General features: G+C 44.5%; 1 protein-coding gene across 1 annotated transcript in view; it reads right to left on the bottom strand.

Moving 5' to 3' along the window:
• The window catches only part of NLK (nemo like kinase), a 762,154-nt gene extending 749,509 nt beyond the window's left edge, over positions 1-12,645 (bottom strand). The window contains exon 1 of the mRNA XM_069226972.1: positions 10,963-12,645. Coding sequence (XP_069083073.1) covers positions 10,963-11,390 — 428 coding nt within the window. The 5' untranslated portion in view covers positions 11,391-12,645. The remainder of the gene's footprint in view (positions 1-10,962) is intronic.
• Positions 12,646-21,474: the final 8,829 nt, after the last annotated feature.

Genomic DNA, 21,474 nt, shown 5'->3' with positions numbered 1-21,474 from the left:
AGGCCTTCCTAGAGAATCTCCTGAAAATAAATCAAGTTTACAGTCCTTAGGAAGCTCAGATGCAAACCTCTGTACAGTTCTCCTTATGGAGTAGGCATACCTTCCTATGGGAACTATAGCGCTTGGGGCTTTGAGCAGTGTGAAGACGGTACCAAAGATATTATTTTCAGCAGCATCCACCTTTTTACTATACTGATTGTGCCTCTTCTACAAAGCTGACACAATAACTGAATCCGGTTTTGGTTCAAGAAGGTTGGACCTTGCTCTGGGGACTTATATTTTGCAGCAGACAATGAGTGTCTGCATTTGTCACATTGCTATCCAAAAATTACTAAATTTGTTAGTAGATTTGTATTTGCCTGATAGCCACATGGGTGGAAGTTGAAAGACTTCCTTAGTTTATCCTTAAAATTGTTTGTAATTTTGATAGATTTCATTTTGCTACAATGCATTGCATAAACATATGTAATGCATGTAGAGCGTGGCAGGGTGGAATCCCGGGAATTTAAGATGGTTTGGGCACCAGAAGGCACACTGGTCATACATAGGATTACATTTTTCTGCTTTGCAGGCACGTCACAGAATGAGAATCTCTGTAGTGAATCACTAGTAACACACAGTACAAAAGGAATTACAGGTTTAACCAGTTTGTCAGGAGGTGCTTGCATAGCTCCAGAAAGGTAACCCTACAGACTACCATTGTATCCTGAAGTGCTAGGAGTGACATGAGATGTCTCCCTCTTCCCAGAGCTGAGCGAATGAATCCACAGGGATTTTTTGAGCCCCAAGCAGAATGACAAGGAAGGGAGCTGCTGCCAGCTTTAAACTCAAATCTCCACCACACCACTCCCAATCTGGAAAAGAAGGGAACTACATCAATGTTTGGCCGCACGTGCGGTGCCTTGGCTCGCTCAGCTATCCAGCAACTGCGGTGTTTGGAAAACGAGTCTGAATCATTTTAATCCCGTATCCATGCTGTTTTCAGTTGAAACACAAAAATGTAAACCTTACATATAAATCTTGTGACCTGCTGCTCCCTCACCTTGCTTATAGGTCATGAAACTACATGTTTCCGACAACGACCTCGCAGCTGGCTCTGCCATCAGAAAACCTAGATGGGACCGACCGCACATTGCCAGGAAACAGTGGCAAAAGTCTCACCTTCTTAGAAGCAGGTCTTTTGCCAGAGATTTTTCCTGCCCGGGACTGCTCTGTCAAGATAAAAATATACCCGGTGCCCGAGGAGTATTTTCTGTTATTTGCAGAGAGAAACTTTTTTCACTGAAGTGGGGGTTTCCTTCTGCAGGACAAAAAAAAGACACGTGCTTTCATTACATTTGCCAGAACCACTAATAACAAGCATTTGGAATGCAATAGTCTTGTGTTTGCTTGAGTTAGAGCTAAATTACTGACTGGACTTTTATTGCCACACAGACTGAAAATAACAAAAGGAAGAGAGCAAGGGTGAACTGGCCCTGGAAAAGCCCCCTTCTGCTGTTCGTTTAGGTTTACAGAGAGAGCTGGTGGGGAGGAGTAACTGAACAAGCACCCACGCTGTTGAGGTGAAACAGGCAAATGCCAAAAAATAGTCCCTTCCAGAAGAGATAAACAGGACGTAGCGTAATTTCACAGTACTTTGTGCTGCTCCCAAAGCTGAAAAAAAAGCCGGACAAAGAGGCAGAACTGACCACTAGCTAGCAAGGATTTCTGAAGGACACTGCAACTAACAAATGAAAACGCTGGAACTCACTCTATAGTATACAGCAGGCTGAACGCTAACGCTCGACCCAAAAACTGAGAACAAGACTGTAAAGTTTTTAAAACAAAATGAGATTTTCCACAGGTATGGGTCATCACTATAAAACATAAATATGTTGAGATCAAGGTATACTAGGTTGGGACTACACAGTCAGAAGGTCATGTGTGCTGTAAACTCAATAATATTTAAACTCATAAGATTAACTTGTGGGCACAAAAGGAATGACAGAACTTAGAATTTTTAGATTTTGTCCTCTTAAAGGGGATATTTACAAATATACACAAATTCGATCATCTAGATAACAAGAAAAAAAAAAGCTAGAGAGAGAAAGAAGTGGGTGTGTATCTGCGCACAAAGCAGCTATAAAGGCTAGAGGAAGGGTTTGCGGTCATTCCAGGCATAGAAACGTGTGGGTATTTACAGATCTTTCTGAAGGTATGTCAGCAAGACTCCCTAGGAGCGAAACATGACTGCGCACCATGGTACCTTACAGACAGGATATTACCAAACAAGTTCTTACACTGTATGATGACAGTTTTTGTTTTATAGAAACAATTTGTATTGTTTTATTCGATTTAACAACAATGAAAACAGGCGCTCTTCTTTGGTATACATCATGCGAGCAGTGCAACTCATTCCGCTCCACCTTCACAGCTTCACCCATTAGCAAGCACTTGGGTCCGAACAACCCCTCTCTCAACCGTCCAGGCTGTAGTGTGTCCACTATTTTCTCCAAATGTTCTCACATTCACAGTGACCACCCCTGGGCGTATATAGCGCCATTGTGGCGCACCAGTCCACACCTTTGGTCTATGTTGTTATAGGTGGGGCTGTTGATGAGTTCCATTCCCTGGCAATGCCTCTTTTGGCCACCACAGTGCCTATTCCCACCAGGGTCCTTTCTTCCCTGGGCCCTCCCACGTCTTCCAATGTGCCCGGCAGCACAATTCTCGGGTGTGCCTCAATGTGTGTCCCCACCACAGCGGGCAATGAACCCATGACGGTGCTCCAGTACTTCTGTATAACCGGACACGACCATACCATAATGTAGAAATCCCCACATGGATGCGCAAGTTGAACGCAGGGGAAGTGCGGTTACCAGTCTTCCATGACGGGAGGGGTTTAAAGTGTGCCTGATGAAGGTATTTGAATTGCACCAGCCGGAGCAGTGCCGATACCACCAGGATATTGGGTGCCATGCATGCATCACACCAGTCAGCTTCTTCCAGGGATCCCACCCATCCCTCTCATTTCTTCCTCAGGGGCCCCAACAGGTCAGGGGAATTTGATACCAGGTTTTATAGATCTGATGATGGCTAGTTCTCCTTATAAGCTTTGACTCACTGGAAGCCTTTGGCCTAACTTTTATATTCTGTGCGCAATTAATAATCTGAAACATTGGTAGCAAGCTTCTCTGATTTAATATAAAACATACACATCTGCCTAAGCATCCCTAAATACATACTTCAATTAAGTATTCAGAATTCAATGTTCAGGGTGCAGTGACTGACATGGTTAGAGACTGGCTCAATCACAATGTTCCATGTTACCAGCATGGTTCTTCAGGAGGCAAAACCTGCAGCACCTCGGTTCATGGAGTTGGCCTGACCTTGCAGGAGCTACTCAGGTATTCGAGACAATGCACTATATGCGTAAATGTGCATAATGATTTCAGGCAACAAAAAGAAGGTTGTTCGGGTTTTAATAAACTATAAACCAGCCCACTTCCGGCAGTGGAGTGTTATATAGAACAGAATTTGGTCAGGCGCTTGTCATCATAACACATCCGCGTCAGATGAACATAGCTGTACACATACCCAAAAAGTAAACCACGTGACTATGTAAGGTTTGATGTGTGTTTTGATACCGGATGAGAGATTTGATCTTCATAGATGCATATACTCTCACACCTATTCGTCTGCTGCCACCAAGCTTTTCTTTCTAAAAAAAAGATTTATTGATATACAACGTAAGCATACAGTTAACATAATTGTAGCCCCGAAGATCCCTAAATTTTGTAAATGTCATTCAAAATTTAAAACCTGCACTGTGCTTACATAGTAAACATGTCAAACACAGCTCTCGTGATAATGTGTAACCTACCTGCACTCATCCATGTACTCACCCACTCACTCGTTAATTATCCATGCTTTTCATTTACTCATTCATCCCACCACCATGCAGCCGTTGATTTTTGATCACATTCACCCACTCACCCATCAACATAACTACACATGTATACATGCCAATCAATGGACAAGCATTTGCAATGGAATGGGTCTCGCATTTGCTCAAGTTAGAGCTATTAGTGTTCTAAGTTCCGAACTGGACTTTTCTGGCCACATAAATTGAAAATGAAAAGCAAAACAGTTGACATAAGCAAGCCAATTTAAAGCGCTGTGGCCACCATGAGCATGAGCACAAAGGAGAGACGAAAAAAGAAGTTTGCTTTTATGCAATTATCCATGTAAAAGTGTCAATGGCCAAGGCAATAACAAAACAAGGAGGGACAAACGTAAAGCATTTACCAATGCTAACAAAGGATTTTTGAAAGGCTAGCCCATGAATGAGTGATAGTGATGAGCATGCAGCGGTTGTGGTTGAAAAGCCCACAGACAGATTACAACACGTTAGAGTGCTCGAGCCCCTGACCCAAAAACGGGGTTACACTTTTAAAACAGCCACATATATGCGATCCACAGCTCTACCAACCTTTCAGAGAGAGGTTATCGAACGGAAGTGAAATAAATCACAAATTTTGTTATCAGCAAAAGATGCTAAACAAGTATTATCCAAGTAAAGACATGAAATGTTAAAATTAAATGCCAAAAACTAAGTCCACACATTTTAGTGCCATGAATTTATCTATGGACTTATTCAACTACTTATGGGAAATATACACAATCTGAAAATTTCAGAAACGAACAAGTTACTTACCTTCGATAACAAATTATCTGGTAGAGACTATCTAGCTACAGATTCCTTACCTTAGAATTCCCTGGCGTCCACTTCGAATCTTTCTGCTGAGCAGTACCCTGTGCGCGCCGTCAGGTGGTGTCGTTCGGATCCGCGTGCGTTGTCCGGCTCTGCGTGGCGTCGTTGGAGCCATCTGTGATGTCACGGTCTTCTATATAGGCACCACCCCGGCGCGCGTACATTTGTTCTTTTCCACAATTTCCCACGCCAGAAGCACAGAGTCATGAAAGAACCAACAATTATTTAGTTTTCTTTCTTGATTGCTTGAGTGCAAAAACATGCCCTTGAGAAAGGGAAAAATCATGAAACGCATAACGTATATATCCGCAGAGCGGGGAGGCCTGGGTGGGTGTAAGGAATCTGCAGCTAGATAGAGTCTCTACCAGATAATTTGTTACCAAAAGGTAAGTAACTTGTTCATCTGATAGAGACTTCTAGCTGAATATTCCTTACCTTAGAATAGATACACAAGCTATAACTCCTGATGGTGGGTTGCGAGAATATACTTTACACCAGGAAGTCAAATAGGGCCGAATGGGCAAAATGCCCCTCTATCCTCACCTGGCTATCCAGGCAGTAGTGTCTTGCAAACGTGTGCAAAGAAGCCCACGTTGCAGCTTGGCAGATATCAAGTACCGGCACGCCTTGAGCCAACGCAGTGGTAGCAGCTTTCCCTCTGGTAGATTGAGCCCTCTGGAGGCTGCTTCTTAGCCAAAGCATAGCAAATTTTTATACAGAGAATGACCAAGCGTGAAATGGATTGTTTCTGAACTGCCCGACCCTTCTTTGCACCAACGTACCCCACAAAGAGTTGGTCGTCCACCCGGAAACTCTTTTGTGCGGTCAAGGTGGAACGAAAACACTCTTTTTGGGTCCAGCCAATGGAGCCGCTCCTCTTCTTTAGAGGGATGCGGTGGAGCAAAGAAGGTGGGCAGGGTGATATTTTGACCCAGATGGAAAGGGATCACCACCTTGAGGAGGAAAGATGCACGAGTTCTGAGGACTACTTTATCAGGATATATTGTGAGATACGGCGGTTTCAATGATAAAGCTACATCTCACTCAGTCTCCTGGAAGATGTCATCGTCACTAAGAAAGCTGTACTGATAGTGAGCAGCCGGAGAGGACAGTTATGTAATGACTCAAAAAGGAGCACACATTAGAAAAGTAAGTACTAGATGAAGGTCCCACTGGGGCATAACAAAAGGTGTAGGTAGAAACATATGTACTAGCCCTTTTAAGAATCTCAGTATAATGGGAGACTTAAGCGAGCGAAGAAAAGCCCAAAAGGCAGAAAGATAGCCTTTAAGAATCCCTAAGGAGGAACCCTGTTGGGCGAGTGGTAGAATGAACAGAAGGACATTAGACAGAGAAGAAGTAAGAGGATAAATAGACCTCTCTGTACAATATGATACCAAACGTTTCCACCAGCAGGTGTAAATCGACTTATCAGAGAAACGCCTGGCTGCCAGAATGACATCACAGACTTCGGGAGGGAGGTCATAAACCATTAACTGTCGCCGCTCAACTTCTACGCATGAAGCCACAAAGTTGACAGGTTCGGGTGGAGAACCTTCCCCTTCTGCTGCGACAGAAGATCCTCCCACAGAGGCAACCTGATTGGAGGACTGATGCTCATTTTGAGAAGCTCTGGATATACTCTTCGTGCCCAATCCAGAGCCACTAGGATTACTTCAGCCTGGTCGTTCTTGACAACTCTGGGCAGAAGCGGTATGGGCGGAAAGGCATACAGCAGGCCTGAACTCCACTTGTTACGAAAAGCGTCGCCTAGCGATAGCCCCCTTGGAAACTCCAACGTGCAAAACTGCTGACATTGCGCGTTCTCTATGGAAGCGAACAGATCTAACCAAGGCTCTCCCCACTGCTGAAACAGTCCTTGCACCACCTCCGGATAGAGATACCATTAGTGATCCGCTAAGCATCAGTGGCTGAGTTAGTCCGCCCTGGCGTTCAGAGAACCTGCCAGGTGTTGGACCACCAGGGTTATGCCCTGCTGTTCCAGCCATACCTTGCTGCAGCTTATATGGGGAGAGGGCAGAGCGCGTGTCGCACTCACCACACTGCAGCACCCAATTAATGCGGGTGGTCTGGGCGCTCCCAACTTCGAACTCGATTACTCTGCTGCACAGTTACAGTGGATACTGAATTGGATACACAGACCCACTTTGGCAGAATCCACATGGGTGTTGGTGCGACTACATGGAGTACCCCTGTTCACTTGGCTAACAAATAAACTACCGAAGGGAGCATCTGACAATCCGTTAATGGTAGTGGCACATTCATGTTGGGAGAGATATATGCAAAAAGGTCACAAAGTGCTCCCCTACTCGCCGCTCATACCACTGGGACTGATCCCGGTATGGGCCAACGCGGCTAGGACGCACTCGCTCACGACCTGGACGGAGGCGGGCATATTGTCGATTGGAGACTGCTTTGAAGAGGGGAAACTGATGACATTTGAATCCATACAAGCCCTCACAGCAGTGAACCCAGGGCAATTCATAGCGTACTATGCTATATGTCACTTAATTAAGAAGGCAAGGGCGGCTGGAGACCGATAACCAGCGATCTCCCCCACACTGCATCACATGCTGCAATATGATAATCAAATAAAAGTAGTGTCAAACTTATATAAAATTCTGAATAAATTCCCTGAACCCAATCTGGAGAATGTAAGGGATAGATGGAATACAGTTCTGCCAAGCCCGATACCACAAGAGGACTGGCCGAAAGTTTTATACCATACTCGGGGGGTATCGAGAAATCCCAGATTTCGATATACACAATTCAACTACACACACCAAACGTACTTATCACCAGGATTAAACGCATGTTCCCCGGACTGGATTCAACTTGCCCTAGATGTAATGCCCCCTGGCACATTTTTTTACCATATGGTCTGGGAATGTGCCCAGGTGAATAGGGACTGGAGTGGTAGAAGAGGTCTCAGAATTGAAGGGATTTGTACTTGCAGTTGACCCCAAATCCTTTTTATTAGGACTGAGACCGAGAGAAAAGGAACACAGGCATCTACATAAGTTTGCGGACCTAGCATATGTGATGTACAAAAGATTGATAGCTATGAATTGGAAAGCATAGCACCAGATTTGAAAACCTGGCACACCCTGACATTGCGCTGGGCCCGCACAGAATATCAGGTATTGCGAAAACTAGCAAGGGAGGGCCAACAACACACAGAATGCGAAGCCTGGGAAACTTTAGTGAATAGATTAGAGGCTAAGAACGACATAGAGGCAGCATTGGAGAGAGGTTGGATAGCACCCGACCACCTCTAACATAACAAAGCAAACCGGGCGAGACATATCATATTGGACAAGAGAGCACCCACTCCCACACCCTTAAGTCGCTACTATCCACATCCACAAGTGATGAGTAAATAATTAGAATGTGTACAATAAGCACCACTACGGCACACGCCACAAATGGACACCAGACCGGCACCCCCCACCTCCACACCACATACAAAAAAAAAAAAAGCATGTACCAGCAGGGTAGAGTGTAACCAGGCAGCTAAGTGTGTGGCAATTAATACCACACTGAAAAATCCATCATCCAGACACAGCAGCCAAATATTTTTGAGTATTATAATAAGACCTAAGTTACGTTTGTTTCTTTTTTTTCTTCGGTTTGTTTGAATGTATATCTTATATCAAATCAACCAAATCCTGTTAAAGTAAATGCAAATTATCGAAATTAGATCTGTAGTGAAAACTTAATAAAAATATATTTTTTTAAAAATTCAAAATACCAATGCGTGTTAAGTCTTGCATCTCTTCAAAAAGATAAGCAGAAAGAGCAATATTCAAAGAGAGTTTAATAAGACGGACTCGTTAGTTAGTGCTGGTAGAGACATCAAACATAGAAAATGTGCATTTGGTATACAGTGAATTTCATCAATAAAAGGTTAATGCTGGAAATACTGTGTTTGCTGCTAGGTCTTTTTGCATTATGGAGTTTTATTTCCACTGTGTACTGAGGCCAAGTCATGTGCATGCTGCTAAAATGAAGTGCCTTTGTTGCACTAATACTATTCCTGCTATCAGAGATCCGACGTGGCGCTTACAGGGGCCTAAAAGAGGCAAGGGAAAAATACTTATATTAGCCCCAACTGTAACAACAGGGAAGTATAGGTCATTGTTCCTATTGACAACTGGCTGGTTATAGAAATGTGGAGAAATATTTATCCTGAAACGTCAACATCAATATTAGGCTAAACCACCATCTACAATCCGAATGCAGGTTCCTGCAAGTCAATCACTTGGGGCTTTAGATCTCAGACGGAATGGCAGACATATCTTGAGCACTTTTCTTTGACCGTCAATCTAATTTCCCCTTCTGTTTTGTTTTTCAAAAAAGTATTTAACATTTTTATCTTTTTAACCATTCACCACATTTCCTTGCTTTCTGTTTTACAGTTTAAGAAAAAAAAATGTTTACTTAAATTTGGTGTGTTTTATACTGTTACTCACAACACGTCGCATTTTCATCAAGTACAATTTTACTGTTCAAGACAAGGGATCACCAGTAAGCCATAGGGCCTGATTTAGAGTTTTGCAGCAGGGGTTATTCGGTCACAAGCAAGACGGATATCCCGTCCACCTTATTACAATCACACTATAGCCTGTGGAGATCGTAATACGGCGTCCGAGATATCTGTCACGTTTGTGACGGAATAACCCGTCTGCAAAACTCAAAATCAGGCCCACAGTTTGGCCAACATGAGAGTTCTACAGCGATCACATTAAGGGGGTCATTATGACTTCAGCGGACGGTTTACACCGTACGAAGTCCCAACGGTCAGGTTGACGCCAGTGCAGCTGCCTTCTTGCAGGCCCAATTGAGAGTTCCCCGCTGGGTCAGCGGGCAGAAACAGCGTTTCTGCCCGCTGGCCTAGAGGGGAACAGCCTACAACATTGACACCGGCTCATAATAGAGCCAGAGGCAATACTGCAGTGCGTAGGGTGCACCAGCACCCGTTGCGATCTTCACTGAATGCAGACTGTGAACATCGCAATGGGGCTGACCAGGGGGCCCCATGCATCCCTTCTCCACTAGCAGTTACATGGAAGTTCTACCGCCATGTAACAGCTGGCAGAGAAGTGGGTTGTAATCCCCAGGGCGGTGCTGCTTGCAGCGCCGCCCTGGCGGATTAGTACTGGCAGCACCGTCAGTCCCTCAGATGGAGGGAAACTGGCGGTGGTGGCAGTCCGACCGTGGTGCTACTGCCACAGTCGCAATGTGGCAGTCAGACCGCCACATTGTCACCAGGCCAACTGCCATCACGACCCTGGCAGTCTTAAGACCGCTAGGTTCGTAATGAGGCCCTAAGTCGGGGTCCTACTATCCCCATAGTCTGGAAGTAACTTTTCCTACAGTTTATCCACACCTTAAGCAACTATTGCATAACAGCATTTAAAAAGTTCAACATTAGGTGTTAAAGAAATAGCCAATTAAAAAGTTATCACAAAGAGTTGTTGCTGAAATCTACTAGTGTTAAGTTTCCCAGATGACAAATTATATGGGCCGCAGCTTATCAAGAATCAGGTTTTATTTTCTTTTTTTTTTAAAAGGTGCAAGCACAAGAGAAGCAATATCAGGAGGCCTGGTAGATCAGTAATAGTGTGAACCTAATAACGACATTAGGAGACAATTTAAATAGAACAGTTTAAATTGATAATGGGTCAAATGATGACTATCTGCCTGCTTCTAAGCCCTTTTTAAAAATCAGTATGGTTTTGATCTCCAGCGCAAGGTTGAAAGAAAACAATTTGTCATTCATCTTTACTGATATCCAACCACACATTTACAGCATCAAAGGAATATCAAAAATGCAAACAATTGATCAAGAACCTGCCACATTAGGCAAGACCTTCAATACAGTTCAACACACATAAATCAGTAATCAAGTGTTTAGACAGATCATAGGATCATGCTATCTTCAGCTAAATGAAATCACTGCTATCAATTGAGTCACACTGACAAAAACGTATTTATCTATATCACCACCAACTTTGTGAAATTAATGGAACATCCAAACTGTCAACTCCTCAATTAGCAGGGGCACATGTCAACTGTACAAATGTAAGGCACATAAATCCAAGTAATAAAGCAATCCTTTTTATTGACAAGGAAACTACTTCAAGGAAAATAATTAACAATTTAATATCTGAAATCCAAGTACTCACCAGACTACACCAAAAGCACCATAACCAATAGGTCTGTCCGGCTCAATATCCAGTTGCTGGGAGTGATGTGTGTGCTGATGATGGTGTGTTTTGACTGCTGAGGCTGCTGCCTGGACTTGAGCTGGAGCTGCTGCAGATGGTCCAGGGGCTTGACCTGGTGCAGGCGATGGAAAGTACGCCTGCTGCTGCCCTGGGTTCAACATAGCGGCTGCAGCAGCTGCAGCTGCCGCCGCTGCTGCTGATGTGTGGTGCTGCACTGGGTGCACCGCCGCTGCTGAGCCAGGGTGCAGGTGATGCGGAAGGTGGTGGTGCAGGTGTGGGGGAGGTAGGTGAGGGAGATGGTGGTGATGATGATGGTGGTGACCAGACGCCCCCCCATTGTATGCTGCCATCATGTTTAAATGGGCTGCTGTGCCACTAAGGGACATTTAACAGAAATAAACAAAACACCTTCCCTCCCAGGGTCACCCTGTCATTCAGCTACAAAATATGCTAGACACCTGCACTTAAAAAGCCAAATACACACATTTCAAAAAGCAAATGGTTGAAGTCGGCACAGCTCAAAAATGGCATTTTTTTCACTTAAATTGAACCACCCACTCATCCCCCACCCCCCGGTGCAGCCGAAGAGCTGCTAAAACTCCATACTTTAAGTTTTTCCCATCACTTTTAAACAACAAATTATTGTATTCCCCCTGTGAAATCACCAACAAGTACAAAACCACGTATCCCTGCCATCCCCAAGTTCCAAATCTCCTTCCTTCAAGTACAAAGGTATAAATATGTATTCCACTTAGAAAGTATAATGATTTCTAAATATTCTACAAGACACCTGTATTTACTTTACAGATGGGTTAGAGATGTATCCTACTATACGATTCTACTTCCACATCACAATATTAATATATTTAACAGCGAGTTCTCATTTATATTATTATACCCTTTCGCTATACTATAATACCCTACTTGTACGTTCTTGCTATATTCTATATTATTTAACCTGGTCTACCGGGTGTTTATACGAATTCTTCAAAGCTTTTATCTTTAATGTTCAGGTTAATTATAAGTTTCCTTGCTTCCGACTACCAGCCTGTGGATCCCTTATCTTTTTCGTCCCAAATTATTTAAAAACGTAAGTTCCCACTACACAGTTAAAAACATGCGATTAGGAAAGGTCGTGGACGGCTCAAGATAGCAGCCGCTAAGACTCCAAATAGATGGTACCAAATAAATCATCATCATTTTTGGCACTTATTTACCTGCGGTATTGACTACCTGATTACCTAAATATCTATATAAGAAGGTAAAAAAAAAAAAAAGAGGCTTAGGAAAAATGGGTCTCGGGGGTGCTTGGTGTGAAGTCCTTCCAGCGCTCCAGGGCGGCTTTTTGTTTCAGGGAGAGAGCGTCAAGCTGTCAATAATTGAAAAACAAGATTTTTTTAAATTGCTGCGTCCGAACAAGCTTCCCGATGGGTTGTCTTCAGGCAGCTTAGCCAGCTCCACCGCTGTCACCAACGGTCCCTGCGCGAGATAAGACCCCCCTGGCGCACTCCAGCCGGATACAAGGATCAAACGGCCGGCACGCGTAACTCAACCTCCTAGCCCGGTATCTCATTGGAGGCGGAGGATTAAGTGGCTGTAGGATTGGCCTGGGTTTCGCTCTATCAAAAAGGAAGGGCGTGTAGATGCGCCTCTCCCAATATTGATGGAGCTTGGATCCGACCAATTGCAACCAGCACAGAGGAACATGCCTCCCCGCTATCTGCCCACACTGTTGTGAGGCTGCGGGAGGGCGGAGAATTGAAGGGACTTCCACCAATAGGGAAATCCGATTTGGGGTGAATTGAGATCACCGTGAGTATTGGCAGTTGAAGAGTACCAATAGGAAGACATGAGTCAGGAAACAGCGGTTGTTGTGACCCTCGCAACGAAGAAGGAAGAGACCGACCAATAGGAGTTGAGCAAAATGGGCCAAAGGGCAGGACGCTAGTCCAATGGTCTGGAAGTAAGCAAGTGGGATGACTGCTGGATAACCTTTTGCTCTCACCCAATGGAAAGGCAGAGAAGGCGGGCTTTCTGTCAGTTGTCATCACTGTCAGTGTAGACATTGACCAAGCACTGGGACTCAGTCCCTCATCTATATCCATGCTTGTCATTGTCACGTCTCGTGACTGGCAGTCTCCGCCACCTGCTGCACGAGGGAGAGAACTCTTTGTGCTGTAGGAGATTAATCTGCGATTAGAATCGGAGGTTGTAGTCAGTATCGCGCCGGGTGTGCTGGCGGCCCACGGGCAGAAAATACTTGTTAGCATTTCTCGTTAGCTGCAGAGCTGGAGCTGACAAAAGGAAAGATGACTTGGGGTAGGTAGTGAGATAAAGGCGGGAGATAGGACATATATGACACTTAATGTATAATGCACAGCGGGAGCAAATGCAAGGAAATGATAGGTGAGAAAAATTCATGTGTAGCTGATATATTTGGCACCCATAGGCTTCCACTGCAAGTAAGGTAACCGCAAGGAACCCTGGCAGTACTATCTAGTGCTTGCTAGCGCGCCTTGTCCTTAGTAAGTAAACTTACAAGGGGACGCGTATAGGTCGATTAATCTTTTGGATCGCATAGAGTATCCTAACCAAGTGGTAACCAGAGAAAATCAACTTTAATCCTAATATAACATATAACACCATTAACCTTGTCTAGTAAGAAAATACCATCACTCTCAAAAAGGTTAGTTCGTTTTATTCCCTAGTAGTTACAATACTAATCAAAACCTTTATTTCAATGTATCCATGGTTAATCAACTTTATTAGCATCAATGAGCAATAATTCATCAAGAGTTTATTAATGAGCAAAACAACATCAATCTAGCCTGGCAATTTTATAACATTGATTAATTCAGCAATGCAAGTCAGTCAGTCAAAGTCAACCTTTAGTCACCTTGTCAACCTGCCTATCTCAAATTAGCCTCAGCATGTGGGTCTTCATGCGAAAACAATTTAGTAAAAAATCATAAATTTGGAAAAATCTATCTAAGAGAGAAAACATGTTACAACAGCGCAGTTGGTACCTAGAAGGAAAAAACACATATTAGTCAGTCACGTTATAGCTACCTGTCCAAGATAGATCAGCAACGAGTCAGTCTTCGACTCCAGGTCATCAGTCATCAGTAAGGCTCGGGCTCACAGGGTGCAAGCCCAAATATCAGCACTTCGGACAGCGTCTCCTGACGTCATCAACTTTCGCCTCTCCACTCTGATTTCTCTTCTTGTGTCATGACTTTTTATTAGGGTCTCTCAGTCCGTCCCACAAATTGCTAATTGGTCAGCCTTATCAGGGGTTATGACTCTAACCTATAGTTTTTGTTTACTACTTATTCGCATCAGTTTGAGCATCAAGTTCCATTAATATAATTGGTCCTTTTGTCGATGAGAACATCATCCGGCTCTTCAGGTAACAAAAATGTTGCCCACTGCTCTTAGTCAGTGGTTCCATTGTTCAAGTCCTGGGAAAGTACATTTAGCCTACTCTACACATAATTGTATCAATTTGTTCTGATCGTCTCCTATCCGCTGGTGAGTTTGCAGAATTTCTAGCAGAGCTCATTTTGAACTCTGTACAGTTCAAGGTCCTTTTCTCCAGTTCCAGTCTTCAGCAGCCCATCGCAGCCCATTGCACGTCTGAGCATGCAAGGCCCAGTGCCAACCAGACCTCTAGTTCGGCTAATTTAAGGATACGAAGCATCATAAAACATAGGTTACATCATCAGTTATGGCATATTAATACATAATATTAAAACTTTCACAATATTTAGTACTGTTGACACAGATGGTGACCACTCCCCGTGGGCACATTTTGCACATTACACGTTATTTTCATTTATTAGTTTCAATTGTAATTTTTCTCGTTAGTATGCATACGCAAATCATTAGCATATTCTCATATTAGCATATCTGCTGCAACAGTCCCTCTTCTGATGACTAAATATGTCATCACACCTTCCCTTTGTCACTCATTACAATTACTCTCAGCTACATTTTGACTTCTTCTAGTCGCATTTTCCCTATAGATTCTTCTTCTGGGTTGTTCTTCCCTCCTCTGATTTTTGAAAACTCTTTTTAATTGAATTTTGTGCCATAATTTACATGCCCCCATAATCCTAATGTAGCAGTGATCACAATCAATATTCCCTAAACAATTTTCCACAATATCCCACCCCAAATTTGACTAAGCTTATTACCTATTGTGATAAATTAATTTCTAACCTTTTCCCAAACTCCTGGTTCTTTCAGCTCTTTCAAATCCTTACTTGCATTAGTTAAATTAGTAAGCAATTATTTTACTTCTTTCTCATTTGCAGGTATGTGTGAACAACAGTGCCTCTCATTAATCATTTTGCAGACTCCTCCGTCTTTCGCCAATATTATGTCTAAAGTAAGTCTATTTTGAAGCGTCATAGTTCTATCCGCAGCTAATTCAGTGTTTAGTAAGAGTATAGCCCCTGAACAATTAGTTAACATACTATCTACATTAGTTGACAGCTTTTGAATCTTGTTTGCATTTAATATAACTCCTACTGAAGGAATTACTGCTCCAAAAATATCCCCCACTATTGCAGAGGCTGTTTCTCTCCTTTGTCTCATTCGGTGTAACTCAGTCATTTTCGGTATTTTCTTCAAATCATCTATTTGATAAATCTTAGGGAACACTATTCCCAAGTAACATGTCCCATAACATCCCTTAGGGAGATGGTAATATAGCCTTAGAACCCGCCGTAGCGGGCTCTACCGGCTATTAAAGGCCCGCTCCCCGCGTTAAACGCCCGAGCCGAAGGCGAGGGCATTTAACAAGGGAGAGGGACTTTAATAGCCGGTACAGCCCGCTACGGCGGGTTCTAAGGCTATTAGAACATTCTGCCACACAGGGCAGAATGTTCTATTAAAAAAAAAAAATGTTCACGGAGCCCGAGGGGATTTAAATCCCCTCGGGCTCCGTGAGGCTTTGTTCACAGCTGTTGCTGTGAACAAAGCGAACATTGGAATTTTGGCGCTGCGGGCTTTTACCGGCCTGTAAAAGCCTGCAGCACTCCATTGTCTTCAATGGACATGCCAACATTCGAATGTTCTAATAAGCATTAAGTCCACAAATATAGTAAATCCCAGGAATCATAGGGTCGGCACCATTCAACATGAATGTCCAATTACTCTGAAACAAAAACACATGCCTACATTCACTCGTTCCCACAAATAAAGTGTCAGTGTGTGATTTTGGCATATATATAAAAAGCTTCCCTGCATGTAATGCATCTAAACCTAATTTCCCTTGAGTTTTAATAGCAGTGTAAGCGTAATAATTCTTGTAAGTTCTTTTCTCTAACCCTTTTTATAATTTTTCTTTTAATGCTTTTCTCCTGTCATCAGTATGCCCAATAAAACTCTTTTCCATGAGTGTTAATAAGCAAGTCAAATTGTTACGATGCGCATAAGCCGTGCCAAAGGTCAGTGTAGGTTCAAAGAATCCTCTAACCAATAATATATCATGTTCCTTAGCTATCTTACTCAAATATCTAATTATAGGAACAAAGGAAAACACTAGGTCGTAATTTGAGTAAAAATACTGAATATACTCTTGGTTATAGAAGCGAGTTAGTAGCAAACTACAAGTTATTCCATAAGTCAGAGGTAGGCTATGATAGGTGACCCCTTCTTCCACAGAGGAAGGTATTTGCGTACACACAAGACAATGCTTTGCATCCATCGTTTCTACATACTCACTCAATAAACGATAAAAGACGTTAGAAGACAGCTCTCCTTTTGCATTAGTATAATCATGCAAATATTGCTCATCTAATTTACACCTTTCTATAGCTGTAAGTGTAGTAGTCTCATTAACAGGTGTAATGTTTGCCTCTCTCATCTCATGAATTGACATTCCCACAATCATTATTATAAACAATATTCCACACACAATCGCCATTCCTACACTCAAATATCTACAATACTTAATGTGCCTAACGTTATTATCTAGACTAGCCATGATCTGTAAAGAATCAGAAAGCGGAGTTCAACTCTTAAATTAATAAGCAACACGTAAAAACAAAAATCAAAACTCAAAAAGATGCTTCAAATCCACACAATCTTTTTACTTCCTTTGCCGAATTCGGTTAGCAGCTGGTCATCTCCAGGTTTTAAGTTGCATATCAGGTTATTAATGTATTTTCCAGTAGAATCAGTACTCTAAATTTCTTTTCTGTGTTCAACGACACAGTCTATTTATTTCTCTCCTTCAAGTTGCATCAAAATACTGATTTGGAACTTCTCTGTCAAAACAAAAGGACATAAACTCGTTTTGCCAATCACTTGTTGCGGCGTATGCCCACTCTGGTCCCGCGTATTTTCGACTTACCACTCTCTTTCTTTTCAACCTCCTTTCTCCTGTCAGTTCACCATCGCTCAATTCCTCTTTCTTTGTGGTGTCTAATTCTTCCTCTATTGTTTCATTTATTACCAAGTTCTTTTTCTTGCCTGTTTGAGATTCAGGCCAGTGATCTCCTTTTCTTACTCCTTCTGTCAAAAGTCTCTTCAAGATCAGACTTTTCTCTTTCACTTTGTCTGACGTGCCTTCTCTTGATGGACCTGCAACGGGTTCAGGAGGAGTCAGATCAATTTGGCTTTGATTTGCCTCCACTCTTTCCCCCTCAGGCTATGGCACTGGATCTCCTGGTGCTTCAGTCCTTTTTGTTTCCGCTAGCACCTCTCCTGTACATGGATCTCTTGTCACTTCTGCTGTATTCATTTTTCGATCTGCCTCTGGATTTTCTACACCCTCATCTCTCACTGGGGTGATGGATCCTTCTTCCACCAGCTCTCGGTCCACTTCCGGCTCAACCTGTTCTGGCTCTGGTTCAGGTAGAATAATTTGTTTTGCTGCTGCTGGCATCCTCAGCAACACCTCTTCATGATCCTGGGGGCTCACCACCTTCTTTGTATTGCTTGCATGTATCCAGTTAGGCAATCCTGCACACTTTACAGCTGTGGTAGTTGTCAACACCACTTGGTATGGCCCTCTCCAACGTGGCCCTAGGCAAGTTTTTCGCACACGCTTTTTGATCACAACCCAGTCTCCGGCTCTCGGGTTGTGACGTGGGTCATGGATAGGTGTCAGGGTAACGGCTTGTACCTGCTGAGAAAAAGATCGAACCACATCAGCTACTCCCTTGCAGTAGTCCAACACCATATCATCTGTAATATTGACAAGAGCATTGGCTGGTATTGCTGGCAGTCTCATTGCTCTCCCCATAAGAATCTCGTGTGGGGACAATCCTGTCTTCCTGTCAGGTACATTTCTCATTGACATCAACACAAAATGCAAGGCATCCAGCCCTTTCAGATTTGTGGCAGCGCACATTTTGGCAATTCATGATTTCAGGGTACCATTAATTTGCTCTACCAATCCTGATGCCTCTGGACGATAGCTGCAGTGGAGTTTCTGTTCAATGTTCAGTGCTGCACATAAGAGTTTAATCACTTTGTTATTGAAGTGCGTTCCCCTGTCTTATTCTAATGAGATTGGAAATCCAAACCTTGGTATCAGTTCTCTAAGGAATAGTTTTGCAACTGTGAGACTATCATTTCTACGTGTGGGGTATGCTTCAATCCAATGACTAAACACACATACAATCACCAACCTGTATTTCAGTCCACCGCATGCAGGCATCTCAATACAATCCATTTGCATTCTGCTGAATGGTCCTCCTGCTCTTCCAATGTGGCTCAAATTTACCACTGTCCCTTTTCCTACATTCAGTTGCTGACAAGTCACACATCTGTGACATACTGCCACAGCTGCTTGCCTGAATTTTGGATTGAACCAAACAATTTTGAACTATCTAATCATGGAATCCCTTCCAATGTGTACCTGACCATGGTAATACCGAGCCATCTGAGACAACAGACAATTTGGTAATACCATCTGACCCTCCTCAGATACCCAGATCTCATCTGGTCTCTGCACACATTTCAGCTTTGCCCACAGCTTTTTCTCTTCCTTGTCTGCATTTTCTTGCAATGTTTTTAATTCCTCTAAGGTGTCAACCATTTTTAATGCAAAATTTGCACAACTGGTCTCATCTTCTTGCATTAGTTCCCACTTATCCTTAAACGATATACAGTTCAGGGCGCAAAATCTTGCACCCTGATCTGCATACGCATTTCCCAAGGAAATGTAGTCTGATGTTTTCTGGTGGGCACTGAATTTACTACAGCGATCTCTTTAGGTAACTGTATCGCATACAGTAAGGCGGTCATTACAACATTGGCGGTAAAAGCCGCTTACCACCGTGCAGAAGACCGCCAACACACCGCCGCGGCCGCGGAATTCCGCCACAGCTATTATGACCCACATTTCGGAATCCGCCAAAATTCAGACACCCACACAAGTACGCCACACCAAAGGTCAGTGATAAACTGGCGAAAACAAATCCTCCACCGTCACGCCAACAGAAATACGCCCACACTATCACAACCCACAAATCCACGCGGCGGTCTTTCAACCGCGGTATTCCATTGGCGGTACACACCGCCACGCTCAAAATACACACACTTTTACAAAACACAGCCACATTGGATAATTCCAAATACACACACCTGATACACATACACACACCACTCCCACACACCCAATACAATATAAAACACCCACCCACATCACCCACAAACCCCTGCTACCAAAAATTCCGAAAGAAGGCCAGAGAGAGAGCACCAGCAAGAACAACAGCATCCACAGACACACAACACCATCACCCACAGAACTTCCACGCACCTCACACAACACACCACTACATATCAGCACACATATCACCACACACTCCACCCCACACATCACCTACACCACCCCATGGCACGACAAAGACACCCCAGGATCTCGGAGGAGGAGCTCAGGGTCATGGTGGAGGAAATCGTCCGGGTAGAGCCACAGCTATTCGGAGCACAGGTACAGCACACCTCCATTGCAAGGAAGATGGAGCTATGGCGAAAAATAGTGGACAGGGTCAACGCAGTGGGACAGCACCCAAGAAATCGGGAGGACATCAGGAAGCGGTGGAACGACCTACGGGGGAAGGTGCGTTCCGTGGTCTCAAGACACCACCAGGCGGTTCAGCGGACTGGCGGTGGACCCCCACCTCCTCCCCCACAACTAACAACATGGGAGGAGCAGGTCTTGGCGATTCTGCATCCTGAGGGCATCGCAGGAGTAGGTGGAGGAATGGACTCTGGTAAGTCAAATCTAAACTATTACATCCCCCACCCTACCTGCATGCTATCACATACCCCCACCCTCACCCCCAGCACCCCAACTCCTCACATATGTCCCAACATCACAAACCACCCATCCCAACACCAAGCCCTGCATGCAACAACAAAGCATGGACACCCATCACTAAAGCATGCCCACGGCACATACCCATACAACCCCCTAAACCATCCTCACACAAGGTCTCACACAGGAATGCAAACACTGGGGTACATGGTCACCCACCCATTGCACACCATGACACACACAGATGTAATAACCATCCTTTTACACCCCTACAGGACCCCTACCCAACGTCACCGGACAGGAGGGTCCACACATGTCCACTCCACCCACAGAAGAGGCCCACAGTGATGACAGCAGCTCTGTCCAACTCGATCAAGATGACCAGCCCGGCCCATCGGGGACCTCTGGACAGTCGGTTCCCATCACCCAATCACAGGCCACTACAGACTTCCACCCTCTGGAAACACCTGCACAGCACCCACCCAGCGGGCCCATACCTCCGTCCCCAGGACAAGTCAATCAGCAGTTTGTCCACCACTACAGGGAACCCAGGCTAACCCACCACCCCAACAACAACAGGGACCTGGGGGCACTGGTAGTGGGCACACGGTCCAGGGGACGGAGGCCCAGGAACACAGGGGAACTGGGAGGGCTGCTGTGCGACAGGGGGCGGACAGGCCAAGGGAACCCACTCTCCACAAGGCCCTCTCCTCCATCATGGGAGCATACCACCACTCCCAGGAGACAATGGCAACGGTACTGGCCAAGTTTCAGGAGACCCAGCGCCTGCAGGAGGAACAGTATATGGGCTTCAGGGAGGAACTCAGAACCATCAGCTCCATCCTGGGCACCATCGTAGGGGTGCTGAAGGAACTTGTGAACACCAGGAGGGACACAGTGGCACTACAATGGGCCCCTGACACTAGCATGGACGATGAACTGCCCACCACCTCCACCAGCGCTAGTGGACAGGACGCCCCGCCACAGGACCACCACACCAGCACCCCCTGCAGAGGGAGAACCACCCCGCAAACGGTCCCTGAGATCCAGGACAAAGACAGAGCACAATGCCAAGACCCCCGCCAAGAAATGAGACCACCCTGATTGTCATGCTACTGTCCCACTTTGTCACCCTGTCCATACTGAAACTGCCCCAGCTCCACTTCCTATGCCCATATGGGCAATGCACCTGTGAG

The sequence above is a fragment of the Pleurodeles waltl genome, chromosome 3_2, assembly GCF_031143425.1.
Source record: "Pleurodeles waltl isolate 20211129_DDA chromosome 3_2, aPleWal1.hap1.20221129, whole genome shotgun sequence".
Taxonomy (NCBI): Eukaryota; Metazoa; Chordata; class Amphibia; order Caudata; family Salamandridae; genus Pleurodeles; species Pleurodeles waltl.
This window is presented reverse-complemented; position numbering and strand designations above follow the sequence as displayed.